The sequence below is a fragment of the Alosa alosa genome, chromosome 12, assembly GCF_017589495.1.
Source record: "Alosa alosa isolate M-15738 ecotype Scorff River chromosome 12, AALO_Geno_1.1, whole genome shotgun sequence".
Classification (NCBI taxonomy): Eukaryota; Metazoa; Chordata; class Actinopteri; order Clupeiformes; family Clupeidae; genus Alosa; species Alosa alosa.
The window spans coordinates 27,540,216-27,555,215 of record NC_063200.1 but is presented as its reverse complement, the minus strand read 5'-3'; the positions used below and the strand labels follow the sequence as shown (position 1 = coordinate 27,555,215).

Sequence of the window (15,000 nt, the reverse complement as noted above, 5' to 3'; positions counted from 1 at the left end):
TACAAGATAGAAAGAGTTCTTTAATTCAGTAAAACCTCACACTAGCCAGTCTTAGGGCTTCTTCACTGACTGACCCCACTGGTCCACCCCACATTGTTTCACTTGACTGTGCGGCTGACTGTACTCTGGATGTGCTTTGCAAGATGACCAAAAAATGGATAGCTCCATTGTAGCTAGAAAGGATCCTGCTATTGATTCAGCTTGGCACAAAAGTGCTGTTCTTTGTTTACTCCACTGTAGCATGCCATAGGCTCACGCATAGCTAACTGGACCATCGGGATTAGAAGAGCATAAACCGTCAGAACATCACAAATTATCGCATTCGACACATAACTGTGAGACTTAAAGCAACACCAAACAACTTTCCCTCTGTCGCACGCACGCTATTTGTTTATCCAGCACCGGCTTTGCAAATAACGATGTCCACAGACAAGGTAGAATATGTTGCACGATTTATGAAAGTACGATGTATTGCGACATCAGATGCAAGTCAAATTTGTAGTTTCTTATGTCTCATTCCATCGAACTACAGATCCGATACCCGATCTGGCAAACTTACATAGTGCGGTTATAGCCGATAGAGGGCCGCAAAGCGAATGCAGAAGTGCTATTCACCCTGTTACAAGTTGATGATGAACCACTGAAACGATTTTGGAAACATTATTTTCAGGTACAAAAAACTCTTTGGTGTTGCTTTAATGTGTTGACCGCGAGAGAAATGGGGAGCGACAACCCCCTTGACCCCACAATATGACATCATATAAAGCTTAGGCTGATTGATGAGAGGGCTATGTCATTTTTTCCAGGTCTTCCACCTTAAAGCTTGGGCAGGTCACTGCAGAGGACTTGCCAGGCCGTGATGTCATCAGAGATGACACATAAATGGATTTCCTTTGAGCGTTGGCTGTCCCAGCGGCCCTTTGTGGTCATCTGACCGGTCACCTCACCTTCATGTGCATATTTCATGGCTATATTGGAGGTAATCAATAACACTCATGCAGCTCTTTGCCTTGGTCTGTCTTCTCCTCACTCTCTTTCTATCTTTCTCTCTCTGTCAACGCTCCCTATATATCTCTCTCTTTCCTACCCTTTGCTCTGTCCATTCTGTATCCTCCCTTGAGGCAGAAATGTCAAGGTGCTCCGTTCAGTTCTGTCATGAACATTCAGATGACCAGACATTTCCCCCCACAGAGCAAATTCGGACACGCGACTTGCATCATCAAAAATGAGAGAGGGATGAAAAAAGAGGGGGAAATTGTGAAGCTACCACTCCTCTCTGCAGCACCATTTCTCAGACAGTAATCTAACGTGATTAAGCACACACACTCAGTCAGCAGCAGCACCTAGCGCTACATACTCTCAAAGTGAGCAACTTTTTGAAAGTCACTCGATGGACTGCAATACCGTTATGTAACACCTTTACCCCCTAACTTACAATATGTTACTCCATCTTAACTTGTGTCACTTTGATCCCTCACAGCTGTTGACCTCTTTCTGAAAGCACTTCAGGTGTGTGGAATGTCCAGGGGTGTGTGGGTTGAAAGGTCAGAGGTGAGAGGTGACAGACCTGTCAAAGATGGCACCCACCCCGGCGCTGTGGGCGCTGTTGCGGTGCACATGGAGACCCGTGGCCAGCAGGATGCCGTCCTTCACCGCGATGGAGCGGTGCGAGAAGGAGGCAATAAGGAGCTCATTCCAGCCTGCCAAGTACACACACACACACACACACACACACACACACACACACACACACACACACACCAAAAAACATGTGTAAGTCAAGCATGTAAATTCACACATACATAACCTCCTGGCAACACAAACACAAGCTACAGATATACATATTTTACATACATGAACAGTATGTTTGTACATAAAGCACAGACAAACTACCTATAATCCATTAGCATACAAGCACAAACTGAATTCATAGGCCTACTTACATCCACACCCACAAGAACTCATACGTCAATATATCCACTCTAAAAGACAGCCCTAAGCTAGGCATTTAGCACAGGTAATTTTGAAGGTATTTGGCAGCAGTGCAGGGTTTGATGCTATCTCCAGCAGTATCCAGTATAGCTGGAGTGTCCAAGCTCAGCTCTGATCTGGGTCAGTGCCCAATAGGAAACACACTCTTTATCGCTCCGCTCTCTCTCTTTCTGATAAGCTCTGCCGTAAAGCTGGGAGCATTCCCCAAACAGGGGTAGGAGGGCAAATTGATCCCTCATGTTGCCCGAATGGGGCACAGGTGAACCGAATGCACCAGTAGTGGAGAGTTTAGTGAAGTGTACTGCACAGCAGCAAGAGAACAAATTCACACACTTCCAGGCAGAGGGCATGAGTGTTTTGACATTTTTTGTCAGTTGACTACATGCCCTACACTACATTGGATGCTCATCAAGAACAACATTTGAAAATCCATACTTGTTAATATTACTCCAGACAGAGTTTAGTTCTTTTTGTTACTTGTAATAAAGCACAATTCATAGATTGCTAAACCTCAGTGGATATTGGAAGTGCTTTATTTTTTTGTAGTTAGTATGAGTGACAAGGCTCCTTTAACTGATCTGCCTAGCAACTAACCTACCCCCCCGCCCCCACCCCACAACTGTCCTCCTCTCCTTCAACACCTCCATCCCCCCACCCCACACCCCTGCACTCCCAAGAGGACTGCTGGGTAGGAGAGGCTGAGGCACCCGCTTTCATCTGTGAGACAGCACAACTCCACAGGTTATTTATAGAAAGCTCCGGAGCCTTGGAGGAGTCCTTCTCCTTCTCTCATTCCCTCTTTCAATTTCCCTCTCTCATTCTCTCTCTCTCTTTCCATCTCCAACAAAATGCTTTCAGCGGAACCTTTTCACTCTCCTCCATTAGCAGGTACCTGTTTACCAGTGGAGCAAATGGACTCCTGTGACGCAGGCTGTGTTTGCTAAGAGTCCTGGTGTATTATTGCACTACATGGAAACAACCACAGAGATTTAACAACTATGTTTATCCAGATTCCAATTTTCAGAACTGTGGACTATTTAAAGAAGCTTCCTCTTACTACCAAACAGTCCATGAGGGTGATGAAGACTTTAATGGCTTTTTTAACATTTTATTTGTTTTATATATTTTTGGGGGCTTTTATGCCTTTAATGCGACAGGACAGTGGAGAATGACAGGAAGTGAATGGGAGAGAGAGTCGGGGTGGGATCCGGAAAGGACCACAGGGCGGGAATCAAACCCGGGTCGCCGGCGTACGGTGCAGGTGCCTCAGCCAGTTGTGCCACAGCTGGGGCCTTTAATGGCTTTTTTTTTAAAAAAAAACCCTCTCTAATAAAGACGAACATGTCACACAAACATGTCCACACACTATACAACAGACGATTCAATACCCAGAGAAACAAACATACAGACACAATACAAAACACAAACATACACAAATACACACACACACACACACACACACACACACACACGCATACACACACACGCATACACACACACACACACACACACACACACACACACACACAGACAATCATAATCACAAACTCAAAACACAGTCATAATCACAAACAAAAACAAAAACACAAACACAAACATACAGTGACTGACAAGCACTGACAGACAGGCCGACAGATGGAAGGGACAAGCACCCACCTGCTCTCAGCAGGATGACCTGGTCGTCGAGCGGCAGCTCGGAGAAGTGGGGGATCCTTTTGGCCCACTCCACCAGGGTGAACAGCTGCTTGTCTGCCGCCTGGCAGATGTTGGTGACGGGGTCGTTGGGCTGGCCGAGGGGAGAGGACAGACTGTCAGTCGGGCGAGTACAAAGTGGAGACTTCAAAGGCCAGTCAAGTGTTAAAACATCACAGTGATCATTACGAACATCAGTACAATCTTCATGAGAACCATTTGCATAACTAAATCATCCAAACACATAGTGGGGAGCTGAGTGGCATATTATTCAGATATTTCGATTTCTAGTGCCACACTAAATGTATTGTATGATTCCTCATGATTTTCCACTTTTCTTTTCCCTCTATATCAGAAGTGAACTATGTTCTGACACACTCACACACACACACACACACACACACACACACACACACACACACACACATACACACCCATGTCAGAGTGCAGGCGCAGCTGGAGCTGGGTACTGAGGCGGAACGTTGGCGTAAGGAAAGACAGAGCACTCCAACACTCCAGTACTCCCTCACCCCTGACTGAGTGTGTGACAGCTCTGTGAATCTCCTCTGTGACTGTATCTGTCAGGTGTGTGCATACATGTGTGTGTGTGTGTGTGTGTGTGTGTGTGTGTGTGTGTGTGTCTCTCTCTCTCTCGGTCTCTGTGTGTTTCTCTCTGTGTGTGTGTGTGTGTGTGTGTGTGTGTGTGTGTGTGTCTCTCTCTCTCGGTCTCTGTGTGTCTCTCTCTGTGTGTGTGGGTGTGTGTGTCTGTGTACGTGCGCAAGAGTCTCCTCTGTGAGTGTCTGTCAGGTGCTTCTGTGTTCCACAAACACATCTTTATTTTCCTATTGTCTGTGATTAACTATTTTGACTGGATCCTGTGGTGCATTTTTGAATGTGTGTGTGTGTGTGCAGGGGCGGATTAAGGTGGTCATGGGCCCCTAGGCTACACTTTCTGTGGGGCCCCCCTCCAAGGCAACATAAAATTGAACTACCAGGTAGGCCTACACATACATCATCACTGCAACGTTGGTACAGCAACAGCTGAACACCAAACAGGCCTACTCACACCAGCAGCGTCCTTACAGAGCAGCAATTGAACCACCAACTCGCACATAAGACAACGTCCTTACAGCAACAACTGACCTACTCACATCAGGCAGCATCCTTAAAATGCAGCAACATACTCACAGATAAGACATCCTTGCTGACACTTCCTTACAGCAACAACCAACACAAAACAAAAACCATAGCCTACTATTTGCTACACCAGCACAGTTAATTGACGACAAATGCAATAGCCTAATGCCAGTTATGAACTAGCCAATATATTCCTACCAGCGTGGCTGCTAGCGTGGCAAAGTCGTGGTGCTCTTCCGAGCTGAAAGTGGTGCATGAACATTGTCGCTGTCATTGGCATATGGCTAGTGTTCTCAGAATTTTAACGTTCTCACCATCAACCGTGACACTACGTTTACATAGACATTAATGTTCCGACTATTGACTTTGTTCAGAATAAGACGATATTGCGATTATGTGGCATTGTTAGCATCCCTCGCATGACAGTTCTCTATGTTTTTCTCATGTGGTTTAGGCTACTCAAACAGGACAGCAGCCTTTTTTTTGCAGGATATGTTGGTCTCGCTGTTCTTTAGATCTTACACTAGAGCCTTTCGCTTTTGAGCCCCGCTCTCATATCTTCTTTCTGACATTTTCTAAAGGTGTTTAACAGAACTGTAGCCTAGGCCTACTGTATGAATGACTCATATTTTTAAAACCTAATTTGACCGTGAACTCCGCATATTTACCCAATCAGCGCCTTGCTACTTTCAATATTCATTTTGGGCCAATGAAGTTTAAGTTTTATTCTCTTATGTAAATTTGAATGAATTATTTTATTTTTTATGGCCAATGGAGGGGCCCCCTGGCAGGCTGGAACGTGTGGGGCCCCTAGGCTGCAGCCATATCTAGCCTATGCATTGATCCGCGCCTGTGTGTGTGTGTGTGTGTACAAGTGATTTCAGTTGGCCTTGCACAGATTTTAGTTGACCTTGTGTTCTGTAGAACTCTCTCTCTCACACACACACGCACTTGAACTCCAATTGAGTAATTGCCCCCACCCAGGCAGCACAGGAGAGAGGAGAGGCAAAACAAACAACCCCTCCATCACAGGGTGAAACAGGAAGTGCCTACAGCAAGGCAGTGAGCGTGAGCAATGAGCTTACAGTGCCAACTCTTCCTACTGGAAGCCCAGAGGGACACAAGAGGCCTTTGACATGAGTTCCAGCCCCACCACCTCAGAGACCCCTCACCTTCAACACATGCTTTCATATGAGATGGTGGAGACATATTTTTTCCACTGAACTTCCAGTAGCGGTAGACACAATAGCCCAAGTTGGCCAGAGTCTGCTATTGTTTGAGAGAGCACACATACACACTGACTCAGGAGAGGGTAATTTGTCATTCAGGCAAGCCAATGACTGACATACAAATATTAAATAAACTTGCACTGTTTGCAGTGCTGTGGTGTGCAGAGCACTCAACAGCAGTTTGAGGGACAAAGAGTAAAAGTTGAACTTAGATTTGACTTGGAACAATGACAATTCATCCAAATGTTAGCGTAAATGCTATCGTCAGTCAACCACATGAAGTAGACATGACGCAGAAGGAACGAACAGGCAGAGAGGGTGGCAGGAAGAATGAGGGAGAGAGACAGTGACAGAGGTATAGAAAGAAAATGACAGCCCTGATGAGAGACAGAGAGAGAGAGTGGGAGAGAGACAGGGAGAAAGAGAGAGAGAGAGAGAGTCTGTGTTCAGATCTTGTGCTCTCACGCTGTGTGTCAAGCTCCGAACATCATTTTTTGTTAGCAAACCATACGAAACCAATCTGTTTGTCTCCCTCTTTCATGCTCCCTCAAAAGGCCCCATTTAAGCCTTTGGTGGGAGTCCATCTAAGACAGTGAGCCAGAGGTGATGGAGGAGAGAGAAGGAGAGGAGGGGGGATGGGGGCGCTGGAATGGGAAGCCTGTGGTTCAGCCTTTTCCTGCCCAAGCCGCTCATCACTATTCAGGACTATGCGGAGATCATCAAAGAGATGGGGAGAGAGAGAGAGAGAAAGAGAGGAAGGGAGAGAGAAAGAGAGAGAGAGAGAGAGAGAGAGAGAGAGAGAGGAAGGGAGATGGAAAAAGAGAGAAAGAGAGAGAGAGAGAGAGGAAGGGACAGAGAAAGAGAGAGAGAGAGAGAGAGAGAGAGAGAGGAAAGGGAGAGAGAAAGAGAGAGAGAGAGAGAGAGAGAGGAAGGGAGAGGGAAAGTGAGAGAGAGAGAGAGGAAGGGAGAGGGAAAGAGAGAGAGAGGCAAATGAGGGGAATGAGAAACGAATGGTGATGATGCGCGCTGCCGCAATGAGCTGAGAAGAGGAGAAGAGCAAAAAGGGGCGAATAGGAGGAAGATGTAACGTTTTTTTCTTTTTCAAAAGATGAAAGAAAGTCAACGACCACAGAGAGAGGAGAGGGAGAGAATGAGAAAGAGGGAGAGAGATCAGAGAGGAAAGAAAGTGAGCGGGAAGGAGAGAGAGAGAGAGAAGAGAGGAGAGAAAGAGAGAGAGAGACACTCCATGAATAACTGGATGGGAGTTAAAAGAAAGAGTAAGTATATATACATATATGGAGCCGGGCACTTCTCTGCCCACTCCGGGACACTTGACGAGCCATGCCTGCCTCTAACCTGACTGCACAGCCCAGGTAGACTCACCAGCGCTCTCACACCTGCTCACTGAAAGCATTTCCAGGTTCTGTGTCTCGTTCAAGGACACTTCTATAACAGACCGGAGGAAGAAGTGGGGGACAAGAGGTCCTTCCAGTTTCCTGTTTAGAGATTCGTTAGAGATGTCTTCTCATGTCTCATGACAGAAGGGGTGGTCTTGGGACATGTCCACCACAATCATCGTGTCAGGGAGGAGCCCAGGGGTTGAGGTACGATACAAGTGAACATCTAGTTTCTCTGTTTAGAGATTAGTCACATTAGTCACAGTCACAAGTATCTCAGATTGGATGAGAGACGTGTCCATCAAAGAGAATCTCACGTCACAGAGAAAGGGTGGAAGGGCAGCATGTGTGTGGTTCTGTCACAGATCTGGGAACAGTCTACGATGGGGAGTGAGAGACGAGAGAGCTGGGACGTGGTGCGCTGGGACCGGCTCACTTCCGATAAAGAAAGGGATCAGAGGATACGGGGGAACGTGGCGAAACGGAACGCGCCGGCGACAGGGGGATTTGTTTTCCGTGCGCGAACGAGCCCGCTCCGTCCTCGAGCTTTTGAAGCTCTCCTCCGCCTGTGAGCCCACACCAAAATAACTCCACCCGAACACGGAGGCTTTCTTTTTTTTCATTTTCTTTTCTCCAAACTTTACTTTCACTCCCTCCCTCCCTCCCTCCCCAAAAAAACACCCTCCACACTTTCCACACCTCCCCTCCCACCCAGCAGACACAAGGGTGGTGAAAATCCTGGATGATCCAGATGATATAAAAAGAAAAGTCTGCCAAGACCGACTCCTTCCCCCACGAGACGGGGGCAAATCTCATCTCGCTCCTCTCGACTTCACAGGGGCCTAAGCGCCCCCGTTTCAAAGCCGACGGGCGCAGACGCGGGGGAGGATCAAAACACATGCGCCTGCAATACCAAGCAGCTAGCCATGCCAGGCAGGCGGGCAGGCGGGCAGGCCCACAACCGCTACTTTTCCACATCTGACGGAGGCAGTTTGTTATTTTCTACCCCACCTTTCCTTTTTCCCTCTTCACTCTTTCTTTCTCAGGGAAAAGGCGAGAGAAACACGTCTACGCATCTGCACACCTTATGAATATTTCCACACCTAATCTGGATAGATGGTGGTGTGTGTATGTGTGTGTGTGTGTGTGTGTGTGTTGTATGCGAATCAGGAAGCAGAAAGGGACCAGTGGCCATGTTTTCCCTTTTCCTTAACCACACAAACAAACAGACACGTCATTAATTCACAAAGACGGCAAAACACAGGGAAAACTGAGGGGGGCCTGCGCTAGAGTAGATCGTGAGAGTAAGACGCAGGCCCCTTCCAAAAAAAAAAAACATCCCACTTCCCTTCTCTCTCAAGAATACAACTCCCAGAGTTCTTGTCAAACATGCCGGCCATGAATGATGCATGGGACTGGTTAGCGATTGTTCCAGAGCCTGACCTGCTTTTCTCTCCACTCAGCCTCCAACTACAGAGGCTAGCATCAGACGCTAACGGTCTGTCAGCCAGCCAGCCGTCACACAGTCATCCGCTTGTGCTTACAGTAGCACAACCGCAATGTCAGTTCCAGAGGAGAAACTAAACATAGCACTCATCTTTAGTTTGGGAGAGAGAGAGCGAAAGAGAGAGAGATAGAGAGAGGGATTTTAAATGTTAATGCTTTTGGTAACATTGTACAATGCACAGTCATGGCAATAAAGCTCGTTGAATTGAAATTGAATTGAATTGAGAGAGAGAGAGAGAGAGAAGAGAGAGAGAGAGAGAGAGAGAGTGGCGAGTGAAGACAAAATTCTGAGTGTGGTGGTACTATAGCTGCTATAGCTGTGTGTGGCCTGAGTGGAGCCTAGCTGAGGACAGAGAGGAGCCTTGGCAGATAAGAAGACTGATTAGCGAGAAAGGGAGAGAAAGTTCTCACACACAGAAACACAGAAAAGAGAGCCAGAGAGAAAGAGAGAGGGTAAAGAGATGTTGTTAGGAGAGAGAGGTGATGGGAGAGAGAGAGAGGGGAGAGGCAAGAAAGAAATGCTTTGGGTAGGATTAATGGGTGATGGGGTGGATTGGGGTTGTTGGTTGTTGGCGGCGTTGAATGAGGTTGGTTTTTCATCTCTGCTGCACGCACTGTTTGTTTTGCGGATCCCGGTGGTCGTCGTGGCTCTCGCGGAAACACTGCACCCGTGTGCGCTGCTGTCCCATGAAATTTTGATCACTCGCCGAGAGCAGCCCGGCGACGGCTGAATTTTTCATGTTAACTGACCCCCCACACACACACACACACACGCCCACCTCCCCAAAAAATCTCAAAACCACACGGGTTATGGCGTGCAGCGACAAAGAAGCTACAGTGTTTTGGTTCTCATCGCAAGTCAAAGACAGAGATTGGAACCCTGTTTGGCCCCTTTATTCATCGTTCTTCCTCTCTAAAAAGAACAGAAAAACACAATGACATCCCCTCACCCCAGCCCCACAACACACACACACACACACACACACACGACACACACACACACACACACACACACACACACACACACACACACACACACACACACACACACAAATCAGGGTGACTGTAGACTATGGTGGATGAGAGCGGAGACCGTGAGCTGAACTGAGGCCCTTTCCAATTAAAACAGCTTGTACTCAGATTGTTTCTCAGGCAGAATCAGTCTGTTACACAAACAAGGGGAGAGCATGATGGAGCGAGCGAAACAGAGAGAGAGCCGGGAGCCAGACAAACAAGCAGCAACAACAAGGGCCGAGACACGAACTGAGTGAACGCAGACACATGGAGAAAATGAGAGAGTGAGAGAATGAAAGAGAGAGAGAGAGGGAGGGAGAGAGAGGGAGATAAACGAGAGAACACGAGACAGGCAAGGATGAGAAAGCAGGTCCAACGAGCGTGACAAGAGGGTCGAAAAACGAGAGCGTGTCTTTTTCCCCCTCCTCCTCCTCCTTTGCCCTCCTCCTCCTCCTCCGCCCTGTTCTCTCTGTCAGGAGGGAGGAGGGAGTCCTGTGGTTGTGTGCGCGGCGGCGTGTTACTAACGGCTGTTTAACTCCTGTTCTAGGTCAGCATGAGATAAACACGGCCCATTCAGCCAGGGCCCAGCCGTTTGCTCTCACTCAAGCACCAACCCCCTGTTACCCCACCCCACACACCACCTCTCTTGCCCTCCCTTCCCCCCCCTCCCTCTCCCTCTCAACCCCTCGGCCCAAGCCCATCACCAGCTTGCCCGCCATCAGCCTGCCACTGGCACTGGATTAATTATCACACGGGGCACTTGTTCCCAAAGCGGCCCTGACCAGGGGGTGGGGGTGGGGCTGGGTGGGGGTGGTGGTTAGACAGGGGGAGAGGGAGAGATGAGAGAGAGTCAATGCTTTTGACAGGCAGCCAAGAGGGCCCCGAACACGCAAGCACACACACACACACACACACACACACACACACACACACACACACACACACACACACACACACACAAACTCATTATTCTCACACACATAGTCACATGCACACACACACACATTCATTCACACTCACTCTCAGACAGAGAGCAAGTGCCCATACCAGCTATCCGTTTCTCATGATTTTTAATCCTTTAACATCGACCTTTAATCAGGATTTAAGCTTTAATGTCATTAAAGAGTTAGAGAGCAAACGACACAGTGACAGGCCGTATTTGCACAAGAGTACAGCGCACTACCTCCACTTTGACTTAATGACATTTTTAACACACACTCATTCACTTGCAGAACCTTATCTCGATTTTTTAGTCAGTACAAGGGAACTCAGCTGTGACCACCTGAGGTGCCTTGAGAGGAACTTTGTGGAACCGAGGACTTCTAAGAATGCACAAAACACCCCAAGACCAAAAAGAAAAGCGACAAAAGAACAAAAAGCACCACAACGGAAAAAAAAAACGTTTTGGCTGTTTGGCAGTACGTGTGAAAGTTGGTGGGTTCTCCTGAGGTGTCAGATTCTCTGCTAGAGGACGGCTCACATGAATACATTTATGAGGGAACCCAGTAGCGTGTGTCTGAACTTGAGTCTGTGAGCGTAGAGTTTTAGAACAGACTGGAAAGTTTGTGCAGGTAGTGGCGTCCTGGAGGGGGACCTCCTCAAGAGGCCTGCATTATACATGTTGCCTATGTGTGCCTGTTGAACACGTCACTGACCAACACGCCAGCCAAGCTGGGTGGACTGGGACAGAGGGATGAACAGTGTGTAGGTGTACAGGGCTGGGGTATGACGCCCCTCTCTGTGTCTTTGTCTTGTACAAACACACACACGCACGCCTCCTCACTCACTCACTCACTCACTCACTCACTCACTCACTCACTCACTCACTCACTCACTCACTCACTCACTCACTCACTCACTCACTCACTCACTCACTCACTCACACACACACACACACACACACACACACACACACACACACAGGCTCTCCAGGCAAAGGATGTCTGTTGATCTCTCTTGATTGTCCTGCTCTCTGATCTCGCAACATACCTCTTGTCAGGGGGAAGAAAACCATGCATCCCTTACTCAAACTGATGGAAGGAGGGACTTACTTATGACACAAGGAGTTTTACTATGCAAACAGATAACCAATTGCTATTATCATAAGCCACTTACACTGTAGCACATGAATGATGCACCTGTTTGGTATTACAGTAACATGAAGTCACATGACCAAGGTCAGACACTCACCGAGTTGGAGGGCATGCCGAGGTTGGTCTCGATGTAGGTCTCGGTCTTGGGCTCGACGGCCAGCTCGGCTTCCAGAATCTTCTCCACGGGCATGTCCTCGTTGGCGCTGCTGGTGGACTCCACCTCATTCTCCTTGCAGTCCTTGGCCCGCTGACGCTCCTCCTGGACGGCTGCATGTAACAAAACTAGTTCCGGTCACTACTGCTGCTTACAGAGCCGGCTATGCACACACACGGCCACAAGGGGGTGCATTCTGTGAGGCACCACTGCTAACCCCAAAACAGACTTCAGAGGACTGCTGCTTTTCCAAAAATGCTTTGTCTACACTTGTCAAGACAGAAATATTTATTTCTGCTATGAAAGGCATTCCATTTTCCCTCACTTTTCCGCTCTAGTCATAAGTTTGCTCTTGGGGAAGCTTAACTGTAAACAAAAATGCCTCAAACTATTTCCATTGAGACTAGTGTTACTCCCATACAACTGAACTGAATCAAGTTGAATTGAGAGACCCTTCGAAAACTAATCCCACTTAATCCTTGAGACAGGATGAAATATACTTTATGTTTTTTTTGTTGTTTTTTTTGTGGGTGGCGCTCTTGGGAGTTGATCAGTGTACCCGGTCGGTTTAGAGCTCGACCGTTTGAACCTAAGTTGTAGTGTTATGTCTTGGCGGGCTTGGCTGATTCATATTGTTTGTGAATTGTGTGGTGTGTGATGTGTGGTGTGTGAAAAGGGTACAGATTAGGAATGTCTTGATGTGTAAGTGTGTGTGTGTGTGTGTGTGTGTGTGTGTGTGTGTGTGTGTGTGTGTGTGTGAGAGAGGGATTTGTTATTGGTATTGTACAGGAGTCCTGGTGGAAAAAGAGGCCCCTGCTGGATGAAAGACGGGAAGTGGTCTATGTGCTGAGTCGACAGCTGACCACACTCAGACCTACGCGCCACTAACCACACCTAAAGCCCAACAGTGTGCTTGTGTGTGTGTGTGAGAGAGAGAGAGAGAGAGAGAGAGAGAGAGAGAGGGAAAGTGTGTATGTGTGTTTGTTTGAACACAGTGGGGAGCTCTGTTTATGCAGCAACTTCCATTTATGTATGTATGGACAGTGTTGTGTACGGATGTGTGTGTGTGTGTTTTGTGAGCATGTTTGAATGCATCCCATGTAACTGTGATCTTGAATATGTTACGGCTTGTTTGCTTCTGGTGGATTTTTTCAGAGCTTCTGAGGCCCACAACATCCAAAAACACACACACACACAGACACACACCCATATACACCCACACACACACACCACATAAAAACGTCATCTCCCTTTCTTCTATTGCTATTTCCTCACTGCTGAATCACACCCTCGGTTCCTGTGCCATTCTGAATATCTGTGAATGTGTGTGTGTGTGTCTGTGTGTGTGTGTGTGTGTGTGTGTGTGTGAGAGAGAGAGAGAGAGAGAGAGAGAGAAAGAGAGAGAGAGATTGCACACTGAGTGAAGGGGGCTTCCTGAAGACCCCCACCCGGCTGCCCTGCGCAGCAGTGAGAGTGCTGTCTGGCGTCGGGGTGGGGGGCTAGGGGTGGGGGTGGAGGGCTTGAGGTGGGGGTGGTGGTGGCGGTGGCGGTGCTGGTGGTGGGTGGCTGGGGGTCATCTTGAGGGTAGCATACTTCAGCCCCGAGTCAGGCAGAGGTGAGGGGCTCGGAAATCACGTTACGGCTGCCTCTCCCCGGCGCGGCCCGCCGAGCATAAATTCATTTAATCCCGTTTTTTTCCCCTCCTCCTCCTCCTCCTTCTCTCTCTCTTTTTTTTCTTGTCTTTTTTTTTCTTCCCTTCCTGTAGAATCACTCAGCGCTCCAGGCCTAAAACAGCACTGACTGTACCCCCACAACGTGAGCCCCCAGCCCCTCTCCCCCCTGACCACCCCCACTCCCAGCCCCTCCGTAGCCCACATTGGCCTAGCGCTACCCCTAGCCTAGCCTCCCCCTCAGCCGCAGGGTACAGGGGGGCTTATGAGCTGCTGGATGAGGTGAAAGCCAGTAAATGATAATATCCTCAAATGCAGCCTGATTCCCCACTGGTATAAATACAGAGGGAGGGTGTGTGTGTGTGTGTGTGTGAGGTGTGTGGGGGGTGTCGGGGCCGGGGCCACTCACAGGTCAGGAGAGAGAGACAGAAAGAGAGAGAGAGACTAGGGTTCCCTTCCTACTCCAGATTTGCTTGTCTTGCATCCTCTCCCTCTCTCTCTCTCTATCTCTCTTGCCTCTTAGCATTGCCTTCTTGCAGCCTTTCTCTTCTGCGACTGACTCTTAATGAGTAGAGTTAATGGTTGATTGCGTCACTATCAACATCTTAGTGGTTGTCATTTGCCCTGCTGAAACAAAACCCTTGGACTGAGCCACTGTGTCCCGCTGCTGAAGATGGATCTAGGGATTTGATGCATTCCAGTCCTGCCACTGCTGACACAGAGCTGACACTGTGCCAGATCTGCCTCACATCCGGACCAGTATTGGCCCAGCGTTGGCTCGGTGTTGGCTGAGATCCATTAATGGGGGCGCAACCTTTGAGGAACATCAGGACGGGGGTTTACCTCCTGGGACCTGCCAGACAGCATGACACATTCGCCCTCCCTTAGGCTTGTGCTGGGTGAGCCAACCAGCCTAAAAATAATCTAGCCGATCAATATTTCAGAGCCGCCGCTGCCACCACACCAATGCTGCCGCCGTCGCTTCACTGGCGCGAGAGAGTGGAGAGTGCATTCGCTGGGATCGCTCTTTCGAGGAAGCGTCACAGGGGTGCTAAAAGTGCTAATGTCTCGCTCTCCTGCGGTATGGCTTAAGAATGCGTTCTCTCGCTTTTTTTC

At 48.4% G+C, this 15,000-nt stretch overlaps 1 protein-coding gene across 2 annotated transcripts in view; it reads right to left on the bottom strand.

The window, feature by feature from the left end:
• The window catches only part of rxraa (retinoid X receptor, alpha a), a 114,191-nt gene that overhangs the window by 4,500 nt on the left and 94,691 nt on the right, over positions 1–15,000 (bottom strand). Inside the window, exons 7-9 of one of the 2 annotated variants that reach the window (XM_048258426.1) lie at positions 12,158–12,342; positions 3,649–3,778; positions 1,568–1,700 (exon numbers count right to left, since the gene is read on the bottom strand). In XM_048258426.1, coding sequence (XP_048114383.1) covers positions 1,568–1,700; positions 3,649–3,778; positions 12,158–12,342 — 448 coding nt within the window. The remainder of the gene's footprint in view (positions 1–1,567; positions 1,701–3,648; positions 3,779–12,157; positions 12,343–15,000) is intronic. The other variant, XM_048258427.1, reaches the window with a different exon arrangement.